Raw genomic sequence first — 19875 nt, forward strand, 5'->3', positions numbered from 1 at the left:
CACAAGCTTCTTGGGCCTTTCCATTTTGTTCTACTCTGAATCACCCGCCTATCTATTTTGCATTACTTTTTAGCTTTCATTCTGATGTCTTTCATTTTTACTCTCTCATAGTTTCTTCCTGTCTCTTTCCCATTACTGAAGTCTATATAAACTTTTAAATACCATCATTTTGCTATGCCCAATTTAAATAACTATTGAAATTTTGATAATAGACTCAGGTGTCAGTAAAAGCAATCTTCCCACTTTGGTCATGGAATTAAAAATACATGCAGGTATGAATTCGAATATCATCTTCTCTTTGGCCGGCAATGGTCCATGCATAAATGTACTTACTCTGCATGTATGAGAATCATCTGTGACCCAATCTCCAGTGTGATCTGGCATATATACATATGCTTGGTATGAATAGTGAGGGGTTGAAAGTGAATTACTGAGAGGACTTAAGTTGTTTGGGCTATATAAAATAGTTACACGAAAGTACAGTTCCTTTAAAAACTGTATCATAGCTTTTGACCTTTAATCTATGTACATATGACCATATAAGATGAGGTTAAGTGAAATGAACCCCAAGATAGGAACACAACTTGTTTTTTCTTTCTTGCTATTGTTTTTATCTAAAATATGTATCTAAAATGTACTATGTGATTTTTTTTTGTTTCTCTTATATGTTCTTCTTCCACAGTATAACCCGTTTTCATTGTATTTGATTCTGGTGCCCTGCATCTTCTGTATGCTGAAACAAGCATACAGGTTGACCCATTGTAACAATAAGATGTACAAGACACTATGTTGAAAATGAACTTTACAACCGGGGGGGGGGGGGAGTGGGGAGGGGAGGGATGGTAGGGGAAAAACAAAGGAGGTGGCAACAATGCTCAATAGGAAATGTACTCATTACCTTAATCATGTAACTGTAACCCCTCTGTACACTATTTTTACAATAAAAAAAATCCCAATCACAAAAAAAGTATCAATTTTCTTCCAACCTTGAGATGCTGTAGTGGTTAATTTATGGGTCAACTTGACTAGATTAGGTCACGGGATGCCCAATTCAACATCCTTTCTGGATATTTATGACAGTGTTTCCAGATGGCATTTCAATTGGTGAGCTCCATAGAGCAGCCTGCCCTCCCCAGTAGGGACTGAATAGAGCAAAAGGAGGAGGAAAGAGAATTTGCTTCCTTCGTTGCTGCTTCACTGGTTGAACTAAGATATCAAAGCTCATCTTCTCTATCCCAAGAACTGGAATTTATAGCATTGGTTCTTCTGAGAGCTGACTCTCAGGTCTTTGGATTTAGACTAAATTATACCAGTGGCTTTCTTGGCTTTCCATACAGACAGTAAATTATGGGACTTTTCAGTCTATGTAATAAAGTGGGACAGATAGATAGATAGATGATAGCTAGCTAGCTAGATCTCCCACTGATTCCATTTCTCTGCAGAATCCTGACTATGAAGCTGTTAAGTATATACCTGGAGAATATGGTGATTGCAAGTAGGCAGTGATATGAGAAACAACAAAAATAAAATCCATTTAGTTATTTTAGCAGATAAAAGTATTAAGGAAGCATTCATCATCAGTGCAGAAACCGGCAACAGCTACAATTAGAGAATGACTGAGTGTCTGAATGACAGGAACTCAGCATGCCAGACAATGAAGTCAAGCTGTACAGCATTGATGCCTACTTACCCCATGGCCCGAACAGACTTTACCCTTGGAATCAAGTGGGCAGCTGCTCATATTTAGGGCTTGAATCTGTAGGCATTTCCGATCTAAACACATCATGGATGGGCCACATGGTGTTCCATCTTCTACATAGCCAACATCTGTATCATCATCTAAAACTACATGAGCACCACTAAAAGGAGAAAGATAGCCATGTAACTGTTAGCTCCTTACTTATATCAACATGAACTAGATGTGTTCTTTATGAAACCAAAGACAACGTACAGGGTTTCTCCTAGTTTCTTCCCACTCTCATTTCCCCCCTGCTCTGTCTTTCTTTAAAAGGAAAATGAAAGAGAAACTAATGACTTTTCACTATCATTATTCCACCACATATATTCAGGAAAACTGTCATTTTTCAGAAAGTGCATCCTAACTCTTCACTTGCTTCCGACATCCAACATTAAGACTAGGGTAAAGGCATTTGGGTAAAATCAAAATAAACAAATTTGTCATTAGTTCTCTCAGGCCATAGACAGTATTTTGAAAATTATTATTATTATTTCAAAGGATATGACAATTCATAACTGAAAAATAAGGAAATTGGTTCTCTATTGATATTTATTACTTTTAAAATTTCAAAGTTAGGGACAACTAAATTTGAATGATAATCAGTGATACACTAACAAAATATCTTATAAATATGTTAGTTTAGATGATAATAGAATAGTTTGACAAAGGTGTTAAAGATGTGAACACATATAAATTGAAAAAAACTAGCTTGAAGACTACAAGTTTCTTCCAGGAAGGATCCTGCTACTAAGACTCTGTTAGAATCACTTAAAAAGACAGTAAACCAACAACCATTTGGCCAAAACGACAGTATCCAACTCAGTACCCAATCAATTTAAAAAATTTGTTTAAAATTACTTTTTGGTAATTTCAAATATTATAGTCATTCACAGAAGATATGGATTTAGATTTGGAGGGTAAAAAAATAAAGAAAAGATGATGGCTGGGTGCTGGTGACTCATGCCTATAAATCCTAGCTATCCAGGAGGCTGAGATCTGAAGATCATGGTTCAAAGCCAGCCCAGGCAGGAAAGTCCAAGACTGTCATCTCAATTAATCACTAAAAAGCTGAAAGGGAAGCTGAGTGCAAGCCTTGAGCAAAAAAATGCTCAGAACAGCACCCAGGCCCTGAGTTCAAGCCCTAGGATCATCACAAAGGGGAGGGGTGGGGGAGAGAAAGAGAAAGAGAAAGAGAGAAGGAAGGAAGAAAGGAAGGGAGGAAGGAAAAGAAAAGAAAAGAAAAGAAGGAAGGAAAAGGAAAGATGCTGAAAGCAATAGCTCAGGAAGACCCCAGAAGAGGCAGGGATTATAGTAGTACTTCTGCATAAGAGAGCACTATCTTAACACTGTTTTGAAGGGAATAATATTTATTTGAAAAATAATATAAATCTTTAATAAAAATCAACTGTGTATCTATGTGCTTTCTTCTTACAGACAATTAGGATGTTGCTTATACCTATAAACAATATTTTAGTAACTATTTGTTTTATGTGACTTGGTATCTGTTAAACTATATTCTAAGGCAGACATTCGGTGTTACCTGCAGTCAATCACTCGGCCTTGATGGTAGAAGGAGGTTGGGATGATCTCTCCTTGAAGTTGACCGATACGCGGAGCTCGAGTTAGGTTGGTGCACAGTAAAAATCCACAGAATACATCACTACACATGTTTTTAAAAAATACAAATGACAGAAGTCAAACTCCAAACAATCAAATTATATTCTCCCCCACTCCTCTTTTTTGCAAGATGTGGAAGAATCAAACCTAGGGGTTTGTTCACTCTAGACAAACATTCTTTCACTGAACCCTTAAAATTTTTACGTATTATCTTCTTACAAAATAAAACGCTTTTTGTTCAGTAATTGTTGTTTGGCTATGACTGACTTCTCCCTTGCCCAAAGGATCACAGTTTTGTTCAGGTACTGAAATGTGTATCCCTGCAAGATGGATGGTGACTAGTCTAAACCAGTCCTGGCGCTCCCATTCCCTGAATCCACTTTTCTATGCATCCCTTCTCCTCACCCTCTAAAGTGGCCCAGGGTTACAGGGAGGTGAGAAAAAGCCAGCTAGGGAGTTTCTGGGAGGATTTCTCCTGGATAAGAAGTTAGAGCTTAGCAAGAAGAACTTTGACTCCTACCTCCTACTTACTTCCTACCTTTGGATGTGCAATTTTTGCATCCACTTTGCAGTTTGTAAGTGTAAGGATAAAACTAAATATGCTAGAGGTCACAAATTAGAAGAGAAGCAATTTTCTGAATCCTTGATGACACTGTTATATATTATATGACTCATCCACTATGAGGCTACCTACTTTCAGCATCTTAAGTAAACAATGACCCCAAAAGTAGGCAAAGAATTGAAGTGAGGTATCGCTGAAAAGGAAATCTATATTTAACGAACGTATGAAAGCTTGCTTAACTTTATTTTTAACCTGAGAAATGTAAATTAAAGTCATGGTAATATAGAAATTCACACCTCCTAAAATGTATAAAAGTTAAAATCAAATCTGATTAAGGCCAAGTGTTGGTAAGTCTGGGCATAACAACCTTTTCATATATATTATGATTGTAGGTTTGTTAGCAAAACCATATTTAGTAAGCAGTTTGACATTATCCAGTGATACTGAAACCACACAGTCCCTACCATTTGGCAATTTTTCTGATAGGTACAGATCTTACAGATACATGCATAGAAGTACACTAAGAATGTATTTTGTACAGGAATGTTTACAAAGCAGAGCTCTGAGTAGTCAAAATGCAGAAACAAGCTCAAGAATAGAGAACTAAATTATGGTATATTTTATGTGCATTTATAAAAATGAAACATAATAAGATAGAAAAAACAGGTATTCATTCCACAAAAAACTCTTAAAATGAGTTGGGTGCTGGTGGCTCATGCCAGTAATCCTAGCTACTCAGGAGACTGAAATCTGAGGATCGTAGTTCAAAGCCTGCCTGGGCAGGAAAGTCTGTGAGACTCTTATCTCTAATAAACCACCAGAAAACCAGAAGTGACGCTGTGGCTCAAGTGGTAGAGTGCTGGCCTTGAGCTGAAGAGCTGAAGGGCAGTGCTCAGGCCCAGAGTTCAAGCCCCATGACAGACAAAAACAAACAAAAAAGAAACCTCGTAAAATGATTAATTCAGAAGTAAGATATAAAATAGTACATGAAGTATCACAAATGTCAGTAACAAAAGTCAGGATGAAAATTACTCCAGGAAAGAGCTGGAGAACTATTCTGTGGACAATTTTTATTCCGGGAATGCCAGAATATTCTGTTTATTTTCTATTTATTCTATTTATTCAGAATATTCTATTATTTCTATTTATTCAGAATATTCTATTTATTTCTGTGGGTGTTTATCTCATAATTATTTAGTAAAGGTATACTTGTGTTATTTTAGTTTACTTACTATATTTCACAAAATTTTCAAGTTTTAAAACACACATATTAACACACTGGAAATAGGTTAGTCTAAAGTCAGATATTCAGAAAATACCTTTTCCAGTGATATATTTCAACACTTCCCAAATGTTTTAAAGTCAAGAATCAGAATGAAGCCAAGTGTTGGTGGCTCAGGCCTATAATTCTAGCTATGCAGGAGGCTGAGATCTGATGATCAGAGCTCAAAGCCAGCTGGGACAGAAAAGTCCATGAGACTCTTATTTCCAATAAACTATCCAGAAAAAGCTGGAAGTGGTGCTATGGCTCAAGTGGTAGAGAATGAACCTTGAGCACAAGGAGGCTGAAGGACTATGTCCAGGCCCTGGGTTCAAGCCCGAGGACTGGCAAAAAAAAAAAAAAAAAAAAAAAAGGAAGAATCACAGAATGATCAGATTTATATACAACAAATGAGTAAACCTAATCAAATTCAGAAGTTCCCAGCCACATGGGTCGCGACTACGTCACATCCCCCTTCTTCCTACTTTGTGGTACCCAAAGAACTGAGGATCAATGTCTCAGAATGTCTACTGTCCACTCAGGAAACATCAAAAGGGCAGCTCTGACCTCTGTTCTTTTGGTGTAAGTTTAAATGATAATAGTCAAACTTGTGTTGCCTTCTAAAGCCCTGTTCTCTACCAAAGTCTACCCAGACCTGTGGTATTTCATAAAATATATTATAGACATCACTAATCAGCGAAATAAAACTTTCCTGAAATCTTTGTTCTCCTTCAAAATTAGAAAGTAAATAATCCTTGCTATGGAAGAAAAATGGAGGCACTTCAACTTAGAAATTAATGGCTCCATAGATCCAAGTCACTGAATTAACCTGAATAAACTATTACATCGTAATTTCAGCTTTCCTCAATCACTTATGGGGAACGATAACCAATGTTCCCTGAAAGTACCTCATTTCTGAGTAACAAGGCCTCCATTACCCATGAAGTAGATGTTGTTCAGAAGGGAAAAGTCTCTGATCTAGATATTAATTGACTAGTAAAATTTAAAGATACTGCACTTGTGAAATGAATAAAAACATTATTACTTTAATATTTATTATCTATTTCATTTATCTATTAGTCCTTAAAATATACCAAGCCTACATAATTTACCTCTTAAACTACGCATAATAGTACGTTCATAGACTATAAAGGCTACCAAAAGTAGAAAATTAAACCCTAATAATTATTTGTAACACCTTGGCAAAGCATCTTCAAAATAAGAATCAAGCAAAATACATCAGGTGGTTAATTTTCTCAGTTTTACACATGGTGTTAGTCTTGTAGCATAGTGTCAGCGTACTGTCATTTGCCTCTAAATATGCCATTAATATATCTTATTATATTTTATATTTATTATATTTATTGTATTTTATTATATTATACATTTTAATATATGCTTTAAGTTTTTTGAGTAGTTTGAACAAGTTTTTGGAATTAGAAAACAATTTTATTGGCTAAAGATTTTGTGAAGTAAAATATTCCTAAACCTTTTTTTGTAAGTGATACTTACTTTGCACTCATTCTGCATTTGCATTGGGTCTCTAAGAGCAGGCATCCTGCCCCAAAGCTAACTACTCACTGTTTGCTACACTGGATCCAGCGGTCTCCATCCTTCCCACAGTTTCCCTTCTCGGTGCCTTCCGTATTCAGCTTTTCATAGCAGAACTTGTCAGACCCTGCAGCCTCTTTTGGAGATGAGCAAGAGAAGAAACTTCATTTTAGTTTTCATCATTCATAACCAATGGTAGGCCACTGTAATGCCCAACATCTGATTCTCCAGAAAAGGAATTTATAAATCCTGACTTAACATCTGATAGGGAAGTATTCCACCACCAACTATGTCCCTAGCCCTGATTTTCAAGTATCTTACAAGGCAGTATGTCCTTATTTTCTTGCCTCTAACAAAACAAAAGCAGTGAATGTAAGCTATTCAGATAAATGATATTTGCCCAACACTAAAATCACTCATGCCAGAATCGGTGTGCTTTTATGTGCTTTGTTTTTCTCTGCAAGGACTCAGCCTCAGCAACGTCTTGAACTTTCCAACTGAAGTTTATTAAAGTAGCACTGTAAATGTGAACATGTAGATATGTGGGGAATGTCCTGAGACATTACCATCTACTCAGGGAAAATGACTACTCCAGGAAGCCAACTTGTTGGGGGATAAATGTGAAAGTCCACAAAGTCAGCCATGCAAGTGGCCAGATAATGATCATGACCACTGCCCTCAACTCAGTCTTAACAGCAGATGGAAAATCCCTTCTATGACAGTCACAGTGGGTGGATGACATTTGGTTAGGATTCACATGTACAAATCCTCAAGAGTTGTTTATCTTGGTTTTTATTATTATTACTATTGGTTACTATTATTAATTATTATTGGTAAGTACTAGAAAATTAAATCCAAGACTTCTCTTGTACTGTACCACTCAGCTACTTCCTCTATAGTTCATCACTAAAAGTTGCAGATCTCTTTATTCTCATTCTTTTCTAGATCTTTCTCTTCTTTCCCTTCTTGCTCTCTTTCTCTTTCTTCCTTTCTTTCACATTACTGCAAGCTTTGGATCTCTGTCTGCAAGACTAGTAGAGAAAAACACTATTTTTTTTGTTGCTTTTGTTTGTTTGTTTTTGTTGGTTGTGGGGCTTGAACGCTGGGGCCTGAGCGCTGTCCCTGGGCTCTTCAGCTCAAGGCTAGTAGTGCTCTACCACTTGAACCACAGTGCCACTTCCAGTTCTCTGGTGGTCAATTGGAAATAAGAGTCTCATGGACCTTCCTACCCAGGCTGTCTTTGAACTGCAATCCTCAGATGTCAGCGTCCTGACTATCTAGGATCACAGGTGTGAGCCACCGGTGCCCAGCTTGCAAAAACACTCTTAAGAGGAAGTGCACATGTGACCAGCAAACAGGAAGCGTGACCTACTTGTTCCCCAGATGTACTGGCACTGGTTGTCCCTGGTCTTGCACTCGCCATTGTAGCAGCGACCCTGAGGACAAGACCACACATATGAGATGCACGGAGCCACAACACCTTTCCCAAAATTCTGATGACAAATCTCCTTCTAGTTGACTTAGACGAGGTATTTTTTTCATTCCATATTCTAATATTTTCACAAAAAACAATGAGAGTCACCAACATCTTATGAAAAGCTTAAGATACTGCCGACCTCAAAACACAGCTGTTTACATTCAAAATAATTATCTAAAATTCAAAAGTATGGAAAGCAAAAATTGGTGCCTTTCTTTGAATGACACTTAAACAATTTTTAACTTTGCTTACATATGCATGATTGGGTTTTAAAAAGCCATTTCAAAAAAGTTGTCTTATTTTCCCATAACAGACATGCTGGAATTACTTAAAGATGGTCACAAATGAGTGAATCAGATTTCTAATTCTATAGCTATTTCATTTGTTTTCTTTTGCCTCAATCTGGACAACTTGTCACTAGAGTTAAATATATTTAATATATGGTATGACATGAAGCAACTCTGAAATTAGAACCCCACTCTAATTCATGTGAGCAAAATTTCCTTCCAATGTGACATTTAAGAAAAAACAACTTTTCAAACTATCCTTCTAAATTATATTTAAAAGTTCCTAGCCTACCTGATTTTGATTGCAGGCATAACCATCTTGTTTATGAAGATTTGGTGGACACTGAAAAATATTATCTTATTAGTAAATGTGCAGCATAAGAAGTACCTTCAGATAATGTGCTCCATATACAAAAATGAAGGGGAAAAAAGCTCGCACGGGAATATACAATTAAGAATATTTCAAAAACACACCTAATGCCTTAAGTAGGTTATTTAAACTAATTCTACCATTGGTAAAATAAGAAAATAAAGCCCACATAGTGGGTACTTTCTATATGATTTTCTGTTTACTGTGAAATGGACTAGAAAAACAAAGTACATTTGCTGCCTAGGAGATGAAAATAAGCAGGATTTAAATGGCTAGGGAAGGAAATGAATCAGCTTGCTATGTAGGAGTGAACACACTCAGGAACTAATTTACAAAACCTTGCTGCGCTCCTGAAAATGTCAAATCTGAATGTGGCATCATGTCACTCACCTATAAACCACTTTACAAAAACAGAAAAGAGAGTTTTGATTTTGACTCATCATGACCTGTCTGACCCTCCCACCACACACTTGTTACCAGCACAGTCTGTGATACTGTGGGTATTTTTATTTACTGGCTTGTTTATCTGATCATTAAGTATGCCTCATTTCCCCCCCAAAATTACACTGAATAGGTGAATTTAAAACTTTTACACAGTTTTGAGAGTTGAAAAAAAGTCAAGACAAAAGCTCTACTATGGTGTTAGAATCAAATATGAAAGAAAAGAATACACATGTCTGGCAAAGGATTAAGAAACCCAGAGATGTGTACCAATGCTCCCCTTCAGTCTTCACTTTCTCAGCGAATGACCTCTCCATTGTTCAGCCCAACACCACAGCATTAGTCCCTATTCATTCCTCTTGCCCACATTTTGCATTCAGTATGTCAACAAGTCCCATTAGCTTCACTTCAAAACATGACAACTTGACCACCTCTTTCTCCACCTCCATCACTAACTCTTCTACCCCACTTGTGGCCTCCAGGCTATCGCTGTTTAGAAACAGAGAGATCCCTTTCAAGTACAAAGACCAGATCACATCAATCTTCTGGTCAAAACCCCTAAGTGGCTTCTTAACTTATTACTAGCCTTCAAGTTGACCATGATGATTCTCTCCTACCCCACCTCATCATTTCTCTGGACTCATTTCCTGCTCTCTCCCTGTTAGGCCTGGTACCAGCCCATGGCCTTGGTTTTGCACTTTTTTAAATCTTCCTCCAATTTCTGCATGGCTCTGGAGGTTTTGTTCAAGTAACATCATTACCTCAAAGAGGCCTCTCTCTCTCCCCAACCAGCACTAGCTCTCCCTCACCACTCCCTGCTTTTCTTTTCCCAGAGCATGTAACACCAACTGACAATTCATGTATTTTATTCATTTGTTTGCTTATAATTGTTCCCTATCATCGTGTGAGTTCCAGGCAGGTGAGATTTTATGTTTATGTAGCTGTCTTTGGTATGCAAGTTTGAGGCAGGTGCTCAATTACTAATGACTGACTTAGAGAATAACCGAATGACTCATACAGATACAACCAAGTCATTATATCCTGCACATATCAGGCTACTGATGAAGTTCATGATATAAAGAAGATAGAACTAGTTTAGCATTCCTAAGGAGCAGTAACTTACTAAGGAAGATTCCAATAAAAAATACTTGGGTTCTATGTTTTTCTAAGAACGAACAGTGTTTGAACAGCTTCATTCACCACAGCTTTTCATTCACCCTGCTGAGTATTCCAGGGATGCAATTATTGGCACTAAAACCTCAAATACTGGGCCAACTGAACTAAAGCAGACATCCTTATGGCTTCTTTCATCTCTCTCTATTCATCCACAAGTCAACTATTATGTCATTAGTCATCTATTATTAATTATTCACTTACTTTAAAACTGCTGCAACCACAATAAACAGAAATGAAAAACATAACTTTGGGAATAAGCAAATCAGATTCTACAATTAATTTGTCATGCTTCTAAAACATTGCAAGAAAAATACTATAAAGTTCTTTCCTAACAACAAAAGAAAAGTGCTTAATAAAAACTGTCCCACATAGGGTGCTGATGGCTCATACCTGTAATTCTAGCTACTCAAGAGGCTAAGATCTTAAGATTGTGGTTCAAAGCCAGCCCTGGTAGGAAAGTCCATGAGAGTCTTATTTTCAATTTACCACCACAAAGCCAGGAGCAGAGCTGCTGGCTTAGCAAAAAAATCTCAGGGACTGTGCCCAGTCCCTGAGTTCAAGCCCCAGGACCAACACAAAAACAACAACAACAACAACAAACTGTCCCGCTCAAATGTGAGATTTCTAATCAATCTGCTTTTAATTTAGGCTAATATACTCCAGTTGCTAGCCAGACATGGTGGAGTACACTTGTAAATCCTGGCAGGTTGAGGCAGGCAAACGAAGAGTTTGAGGTCAGTCAAGAATTAAGAGCAAGATCCTGTTTCAAAAAATATTTTTTAATCCAGTTGTGATTTCTGATATGTCTGACAGAGAACTTTTGGGGATTCTTATCTGTAGGAATATTTAGAGCAAGAGTCATCACTGCAGGTACTTTCCTCTGGGAGGAAAACTCTGGATAATATCTCAAAGGTCATTCCACTCCTTGGTTTTACACTGTGTAGGAAGGTCCGCCCGAAACATCTTCAACAGTACTTAAATTGTGTTACCCCACCCATTTTTTTTTAATTTATTTTATTTGTGAACATACTGTACAGAGGGGTTACAATTACATGGGCAGGATAATGCGCACATTTCTTACCAAGCATTGCAGCCTCCTCCTTTGTTTACCCTTCACATCCCTTTACCCCACCCATTTAGACCAATTTATGGTACTCTCCATTGCCCAAGGATTGATTATCTCGTGATATGCTGCAAATTTTAAAAGTAGCCCAGAGCCACCAGTACATGTTAATAAGCAAAATTAAACATACACTAAGAAAAACCATATGCAATGTGCAGGCTTGTGTCTGTAATCCTATCTACTTGAGAGGTAGAAATTGAAAGGATCAGAGTTTAAGACCAGCCCAGGAAAAATGTTCATAAGACCCCATTTCAACCAACAAAAAGCTAAGCACAGCAATACATGCCTCTCATCCCAGCTGCACAGGGAGCTTAAATAGGAAGATCATGGTCCATTCCAACCTGACCATACATGTAAGACCTTATTTGAAAAATTGTCTGGGGAGATGGATGAAGTAGTAGAGTACTTGCCTAACAAGCATAAGTCCCTGGGTTTAAACTCAGTGCCACAAAACATATAAAAATAAAAATAAAACAACAAGAGAAAATTTAAGTCATAGTATTGATTATAGACATTAGTGATTAGAGGTGTAAAAATTCTGTTTTCCTAAAAAATTACTAGGATTAATTAAATTCAAAGTTCACTGTCTTGGAGAAGAAAATTCTAAAACGTTTTTTTTAGAAGAAAAGAAAATGCTTGAGGTATTTGGACTCCCTGTACTATGGGTTAATTCTGATCAGTTGAAAAATGATTAAAAACAGTGTTTTCTTTAACAATACAGTATTTAAAGAACTAAAACCACCTACGGCAGTTAAGCCTTTAGCATTCTAACACTAAAAATAGTAGGCTTCTCACTAATGTCCCTACTCCAAGCTGCTTTTCATAGCACTTTATTTAGGCCATCTAATATTTGTATTTATATATCTGTTTTATAAGTTCCATGAGTTTAACCACTTGTCAATCTTATCCTTTCCCTGGCATTGACAACAGTGCTCAACACATAACTTAATAAATGATTCATTTAAAGACAAACAATAAAATGACATGTGTGTATCTGTGCTAGTCCTAGGGCTTAAAATTCAGGCTAAGCTCAGGGTTTCTTTTTTTTTTTGGGGGGGGGGGTGTCTGTGGAACCTGAACTCTGGGCCTGGGCACTGTCCCTCAGCTCTTCAGCTCAAGGCTAGCGCTCTACCACTTGAGCCACAGCACCACTTCCGGCTTTTTTCTTTTTGCTTATGTGGTGCTGAGGAATCGAACCCAGGGCCTCAGGCATGCAAGGCAAGCGCCCTACCACTGAGCCATCTTCCCAGCCCTAAGCTCAGGGTTTCTGAGTATTTTTTTACTCAAGGCTAGCTTTCTGTCATTTGAGCCCCACCTCCACTTGCAGTATTTTGGTGGTTAATTGTCAGTAAGTATCTTATGAACTTTCCTGCCTAGGCTGGTTTCAAATCACAATCTTCAGATCTCAGTTCCTTGAGTAGCTAGGATTACAGACATGAGCCACTGGTGCTAATCTGACAATTTTTTAATTACATAAAGAGAAGCTGGACATGTTAGTTCACGTCAGTAATTGTAGGTACTTAGGAAGGTCATAGTTTCATGTCAGTATGGACAAAAAATTCATAACACTTCTCAACAAATAGTTGTACAATGTGGTATATGTCTGTCATCCCCATTATGTGTGAAGTTGACATTGGGAGAATAATGGTTCCAAGCCAGCCTGGGTAAAAAAGTTTACCAATTTACTCAGTGAAAGAAACTGGGCATGATGGTGTGTTTCAGTCACTCCAGCTACCACATAAAAAACATACATTAGGAAGATCACCAACCATCCTGTCACATACCTAAGCCAGAAAGCAAAACCCTCCCTACATTAAAATAACCAGTGCAAGAAAGAGTGAAGGCATGGCTCAACATTTGAGTGCCTACTCAGCAAGAGCAAGGCCCTGAGTTCAAACTCTAGTAATCATTTTAATGGATAGAGGCTCTGAAGTCAGGGCTATATGTGATGACAGAGAATTAAAGAAGATGGATTTCTGCTACAAGTCCTACTTAGCCAGAGCATCATTGCTGCTTGTCCTGGCTTTCTACATGGGGTTTCCATACAAACTTTGTTTGATGTTCTATTGGGGGTGGGGGGGGCGCATGTGTGTGTGCGTGCCTGCCAGTCCTGGGACTTGAATTCAGAGCACTGTCCCTGAACCTTTTTTGTTCAAGGCTACTGCTCTACCACTAGAGACATAGCTCCACTTCCCACTTTCTGATGGTTAATTGTAGATAAGAGTCTCATGGACTTTTCTATCCTCAGATCTCAGCCTCTTGAGTAGCTAGGATTATAAGCATGAACTACTCATTCCTGGCTGTTTGTTTTAAATGGTTTCTATTCTTAAAATGTTTGAAAATAGTACTAATATACCACTAAAGTCAATGTACTGTTTCTGATGTAGAGACATAAGAGGAAAGCATCAATTAGTTGAGTATAAATCATATAGAGAAATGAAGGGAAGTTTCAGAAGTAAAGAGCTATATATCTAAAAAATAGTACATTGAGTTTTTCTAACATAAAAGTATAGTGAAGAAGTACAAGTAGCTAGAAAACCAAGCAATAAAATAAGACTATGTTCATACATACAATCTATCATGATAGCTTTACAAATATGTACTGTAAAATGTATTAGTCAAAACTCGGTTTGCTATACCTGGCCAGAGTCTCCAGTACAATACTCAGTAATATCACAACCATTGACAGCGTCTCGACATTCATACCCTCGTGGCTGAAACTACAAATCAAAATTCAGTATTAGGAGCCATGGTTAATTAATATTTCAAAAGTTATTATTTTGTTCTCTGTAAACTCTTCTGCTTTTTCATAAATACCACTAAAATCTTCATGTGAGTCATAATATAGCATAGAAACAAGGCCCAGATGCTACCTCCTAATCTACAGAAAAGATAGTCACAAAAGCATTCAGAGTTCAGATGTTGAAATCACTCTCTAAGTATTATTTTAGGAAAACATTATAATGCAAGATTTGTTTTAAAAAAAAGTAAACACTGGTTTGGCTAAAGACAAGGGAATAACATAATGTGTATAAACATTTAAGATAGTGCTAAAAGATGAATATATATGCCCAATTTTCACTAATTTACTCACTAGCTTGGATATTAATATTGCCTTAGCTAAATATGTATAGTTAAATCACAATGAATTCATATAAACCATCTTCAGTGATGTCAGTGATTGCCTAAGATATATAAACATTTTGTCTGGGGAGGGAATGAGTCAAACAGTAAACAAGGCCATGAGTCTCAAGTAATTCGTAATCTGCTAGTAGACATAAACTGCTAGAATCTTCTAGAATACCATATATATATATATATAAACCCTTAAATTGAAAAACTCAGGTCACATAAATTATGGTTATTGATAATACCATAGGGTCTTATATCTGAGAAAAAGGAATATTAAAAATGACTTTGCAAAGACAACTTGGAAGTCACTGTAGGCAGCACAGTATGAACACATGTACAAACATATGAACATACCTTGTTAAAGCCCAATCTGTCTTCCCTGACTTTATGGAAGACTCAAAAGTCAAGTGAAAAAATATGAGCACTTGCTTTTATGCTCTGAGTTTAAAGTAATTTAGGGTAAGTTCTGAAGAAAAAAGTAGGTCATATTATTTAAAAGACCAAAGGAATTGTCCCTCTCCTCCTCAACAATTTAATTTGGTTCTCATCTGTGTTAGTAGGACAACCTGGTGTGTAAGCAGTCAAGTAATTCTCCCAAGGAAGCAATGAAGGATAAAATGGTGGTGGACAGTGAATAACAGTGATGATAAATGTGATGAGCCTCCCCGTCACAGAACTTATTGTACAACGTTGCAGGTTAGTATGCGAAACATATGTTGTTATATATGTAACATATGTAACATGACAAGCTATACAAGACCTCAATGGACATGCAAAATTATCTGGCTAACCTGTCAATTGAAAACAAGCATAAATGTGTCAGGAACTCACAAGGCAGGAGGTGTTATTACAGCAGGGACCATCACTGCAATGGGCCCCATTGGAGAGTGAGCACTTCTTACAGCACAATCCGTAGCATTCCTAGAGAAAACACTCCATGTGGGTAAGCCAGGAACCTTTGCTGTTGCCCATTCAACATTCTCTCCCCAATTGACTGACACAGGATCTAAATGCCTAGATTCAAAGAAATAGTAAGCAAATATTTCTGGAAAGAACCACTTTGAACACTGATGGGAAGAGTCTTATCTCCCATAAAAACGAGTTGTTCTATCAAAGAGTAGACTCATTTCTTAGCAGGTACCCTCCAGCCCTGGTTAGCTCTCTTACATTCTTCATACCCAGTTTAGTTTTACAAAGGCAAAAAGGTTATCCAATGTAGAAAAGTTTCACAATTTGGTAAAACTTGTCTGCAATGAATACGAGCTATGAATTTTTAAGCGGTAGGGAATTTGATTAGAACAATCCATTAGGCTTCTCCAGACAAGGCCATAAGAACATGACTAATGCTAACATGTCTGAGCTAAGATGAAGCATTGATCAGAGCAACCAGAAAGACAGCGAGACCATGATGAATGATCACACAGGCCTCTCACTAATGCTTTGTTGTTAGCTCTGGGGAAATGCTGTACTGAATGAAGGTAAAGAAGATCTCTGATACCTACCACATGAAAACCACAATCGCATTCCTCTCCAGCTTCCACATATCCATTTCCACATTCTGTGGGCTCAAACAGCTGAAAGAGATTAGGGCGAGAAAATGGATAACTTTTTAATTTATCACAGAAAGTCATCCATATACATGGCCCTATAAGCAGTGAGATTCTTTTGTGACTTGTTATTATGGTATCTTTTATATGAAATTTACATGGGGAATTCTGTCAACTTATTCATAACACTTGTAACAATATATTCAAAAAGGGGGAGATGTCCCTTGGGAGTTTCACTGGTGGTAAGCTCCAGAGATGACCCCTAGCAAGAAAAGTACTTACTATGGAGACAAACTGTCATGAGAAATAGATCATTTTTCATGATTGCTAATGGAGCTAAAATGCATTGCTAATAAGACGAACATATCCAATTCACAGACTTGTCTCATATCTCAAGGTATCTTGGAAGACATAAAAATGGTCAAAAATAGCCGGGTGCCAGTGGCTCACGCCTATAATCCTAGCTACTCAGGAGGCTGAGATCTGAGGATCAAGGTTCAAAGCCAGCCTGGGCAGGAAAGTCCATGAAACTCTTATCTCCAATAAACACTCAGAAAACCTGAAGTGGTGCTGTAGCCCAAGTGGTAGGATGCTCGCCTTAAGCTGAAGAGCTGAGGGACAGCGCCCAAGCCCAGAGTTCAAGCCCCATGACTGACCAAAAAAAAAAAAAAAAAAAGTCAAAAATTTATACAATCAAGTAAATGTAAATGAAGTCAGAAAACTACTTTGCTAGAAATCTAAGCACATCATTTTCATTGAAAAAAAAAAGCCTCCACTGGCTGTCTTAAGCATGCATATACATGTATAAATGCATAGAGATCTTTCTGTCACTGCTGGAGTCAGATTTCAAGAAAAACCCACTCTACTGGTGCCACAAACTTGCTTGGTGAATATTATAACAGACCAGTGATGGTTGAGGTTTATGGGAAACATGATGATTTCCCGTCACCAGGAGCAGGATTATCTGGGTATGATCATCATCCCTAGGTAAAGACTGGAGCAAAACATCCCAACACACATGTGCAAAACCATGGGCAGGGAAAGGAGGAAGGGATTGCACTCAGCAGCTTTACACACCCCAAAGCACAGATTCCATCCAGTTCATCCAAGAATGCCTTTACCCTCCCTCCTTCCACTTCCAGGAAGGGAAAACTATCATAAGGAGCATGGAAGTTGGGTAAGACTTAACAGTCTTGCTCTGTGCTGTGTTGACCAGGAGAAAGGAGAAAACAGAAGAAAAAAGAAAAAGAGAAAGAAGGGCCAGCCAGAACATGACCAGCACTGTATCAAGCCTCCATTCTTTCTTTTGTAGGGCCTTTCTCCATTCTGAGATGGGAAACTATCTCAAACCAGATGGGAAACAGCAATCAGAGAGATTCTTAGAGCACAGAAAAGTGCACACAGTGTGAAAATAACATGCAGCACATGAATACATTCATTGACAAAAAGCAATTGAGGAAAAAGCAGTTCTTTTTACATACATATGAACTATTCTATTGTAATCTATAGGATCTTTTTAAACATTGTAATTTGTACTTCAAAAAGATAAGTGACTCTGTATTTACTAACTTGTAAAAACTGAATATGTATACTCAATTATTTTTATATTGCTACCAAGTTATTGGAATAATTTTCTTCCTACTCACAGGTAATTTCAGAGATGCAATGATGGATCCTCATGCATAAACTAGAAATGTTAACCTTTCCGAACAAGCGAATGTTGTTTCCACAGGCTTCTAATTAAGTGGTGTGCTACAAGGCAGGCCAAATTAGCCATGTATATTGCAATTCAAAAATGCCAGCATCTCCCATTAGTTCTTTATTACTGATTCACTCATTGCAAACACTTCCAAGCCTTCAAGTTTCTGGCACTCGGGGATCGATGCCTCATAGGGCAAGCATCCTACTTTAACACTCAGGGCCACTTCGAAAGTCCTGTTGTTTTTCCACAGCTTTACTGAGATGTTCTGCAGAGGTCAGACATCAAGCTATCATCTCCTGACTCCAGCAATATCACTTAATTATGAGTATGGAATAAATTATTCTATCAATTATTCACATTCATCACTGATTTTTTTAAAAAAAGGTTAATATGGTTTTACAGCTCTCCTAATTTTCAGATTATTAAACACTTTCTTCAGCAATGAACTATATTTGACTTATGAAGTTGTATTTTAAAGGAAATAGGAAGTTTGCCATATTAAATTTCGACACCATCTGTCAATTAGCATTGACCATGTCTTTTTGTCTGTTAAGCAACTTTATCTCCAAATATGCTATGTCAGCCCACAAAACTATATCTAAAGGCTTCAGATAGTGGACTGAAGAATCTGGTTTTGCTGGATTCTATGAAGGTGATGTGAATCATCTAGGAAGATGATTGTGACTAGAGTTCTACAGTAAGACTTACAAATCTTACAATACAAATGACAAATAAGGACTTTTAATTTAAGATAAATTTTAGTCAAATGTGTTTTCTGGAAACTCAAAAAATATTGCTTCTAGAAATGTGCAGCTTTTTCAATTCTGGAACTGTGGATGAGGGATTGCAATACTGCATGTACATATTCTGGTGAGATGCCAATTGATAATGAATATCTTGGTAAACAGACTATGCAATATAAATACTTAAAATATTAATGATACCCATAAATCGTATGGATTATTGTTTGGCTGACTGATATTAGCAACGCTTCCTGACACTCAAAAAAAAAACAAACAGACCACTCAAAAAAAAAAAAAAAAAAGCCTGGTAGTTCATGCCTGTAATCCTAGCAACTCAGGTGGCTGATTTGAGGATCATGGTTCAAAGCCAGTATGGGCAAGACAGTCCTTGAGATTCTTATCTCCAATTAACCCTCAGAAAACTGGAAATGGAGCTGTGGCTCAAAGTGATAGAGCACTAGCCTTGAGCAAACAAGCTCAAGGACAGTGACCAGGAGGAGTTCAAGTCCCATGACTGACAAAAGAAAGAAAGAAAGGAAGAAAGAAAGAAAGAAAGGAAGGAAGGAAGGAAGGAACGAAGGAAGGAAGGAAGGAAGGAAGGAAGGAAGGAAGAAAACGAAAGAAGAAGAAGAAGAAGAGAGAGAAGATGAGGAGAAAGAGGTGGAGGAAGAGATAATAATAATAATTCCCTAGAACAACAAGAAGAAATTCAATTAATTTTTAACAAATGGATTAAGGTAACACTTTATATTAATCTAAACCACATATCTCTTAGCACTATTTTCAAAGCTTTTTAATTGAAGCATATTTCCCTTTTGGAGGTCTTGCCTAGGTGCAGCCAGTACTGAACACTGTTCTACAGTTTGGTATTCCTTGAAAGGCAAGCCTGTAAGACTTTTTATAGCTAAATATCAATGTGACCAACAAGCCATTGCAACAATGAGACAATGAGATGTACAAGCCCTTATGTCGAAAAAGGAACTTTACAACTTGGGGGGGGGGGGGGGAAGGATGGGAAGGGATGGGAAGGGGAAACAAAGGAGGAGGCAACAATGTTTGATAAGAAATGTACTCATTACCTTGCCCATTTAATTGTAACCCCTCTGTACAGTATTTTCACAATAAAAAAAAGAAAAAGGAAAAAAAAA

The 19875-nt window shown here is 37.4% G+C and overlaps 1 protein-coding gene across 1 annotated transcript in view; it reads right to left on the minus strand.

Annotated features, from left to right (window-relative positions):
• Adam23 (ADAM metallopeptidase domain 23) overlaps positions 1-19875 on the minus strand; it is a 160073-nt gene that overhangs the window by 21050 nt on the left and 119148 nt on the right. Inside the window, exons 15-22 of the mRNA XM_042679084.1 lie at positions 16238-16309; positions 15567-15656; positions 14243-14323; positions 8786-8836; positions 8102-8165; positions 6760-6865; positions 3279-3398; positions 1691-1859 (exon numbers count right to left, since the gene is read on the minus strand). Coding sequence (XP_042535018.1) covers positions 1691-1859; positions 3279-3398; positions 6760-6865; positions 8102-8165; positions 8786-8836; positions 14243-14323; positions 15567-15656; positions 16238-16309 — 753 coding nt within the window. The remainder of the gene's footprint in view (positions 1-1690; positions 1860-3278; positions 3399-6759; positions 6866-8101; positions 8166-8785; positions 8837-14242; positions 14324-15566; positions 15657-16237; positions 16310-19875) is intronic.

This window comes from Dipodomys spectabilis, unplaced genomic scaffold (genome assembly GCF_019054845.1).
Source record: "Dipodomys spectabilis isolate Male_0828 unplaced genomic scaffold, ASM1905484v1 ptg000051l, whole genome shotgun sequence".
NCBI lineage: Eukaryota > Metazoa > Chordata > Mammalia > Rodentia > Heteromyidae > Dipodomys > Dipodomys spectabilis.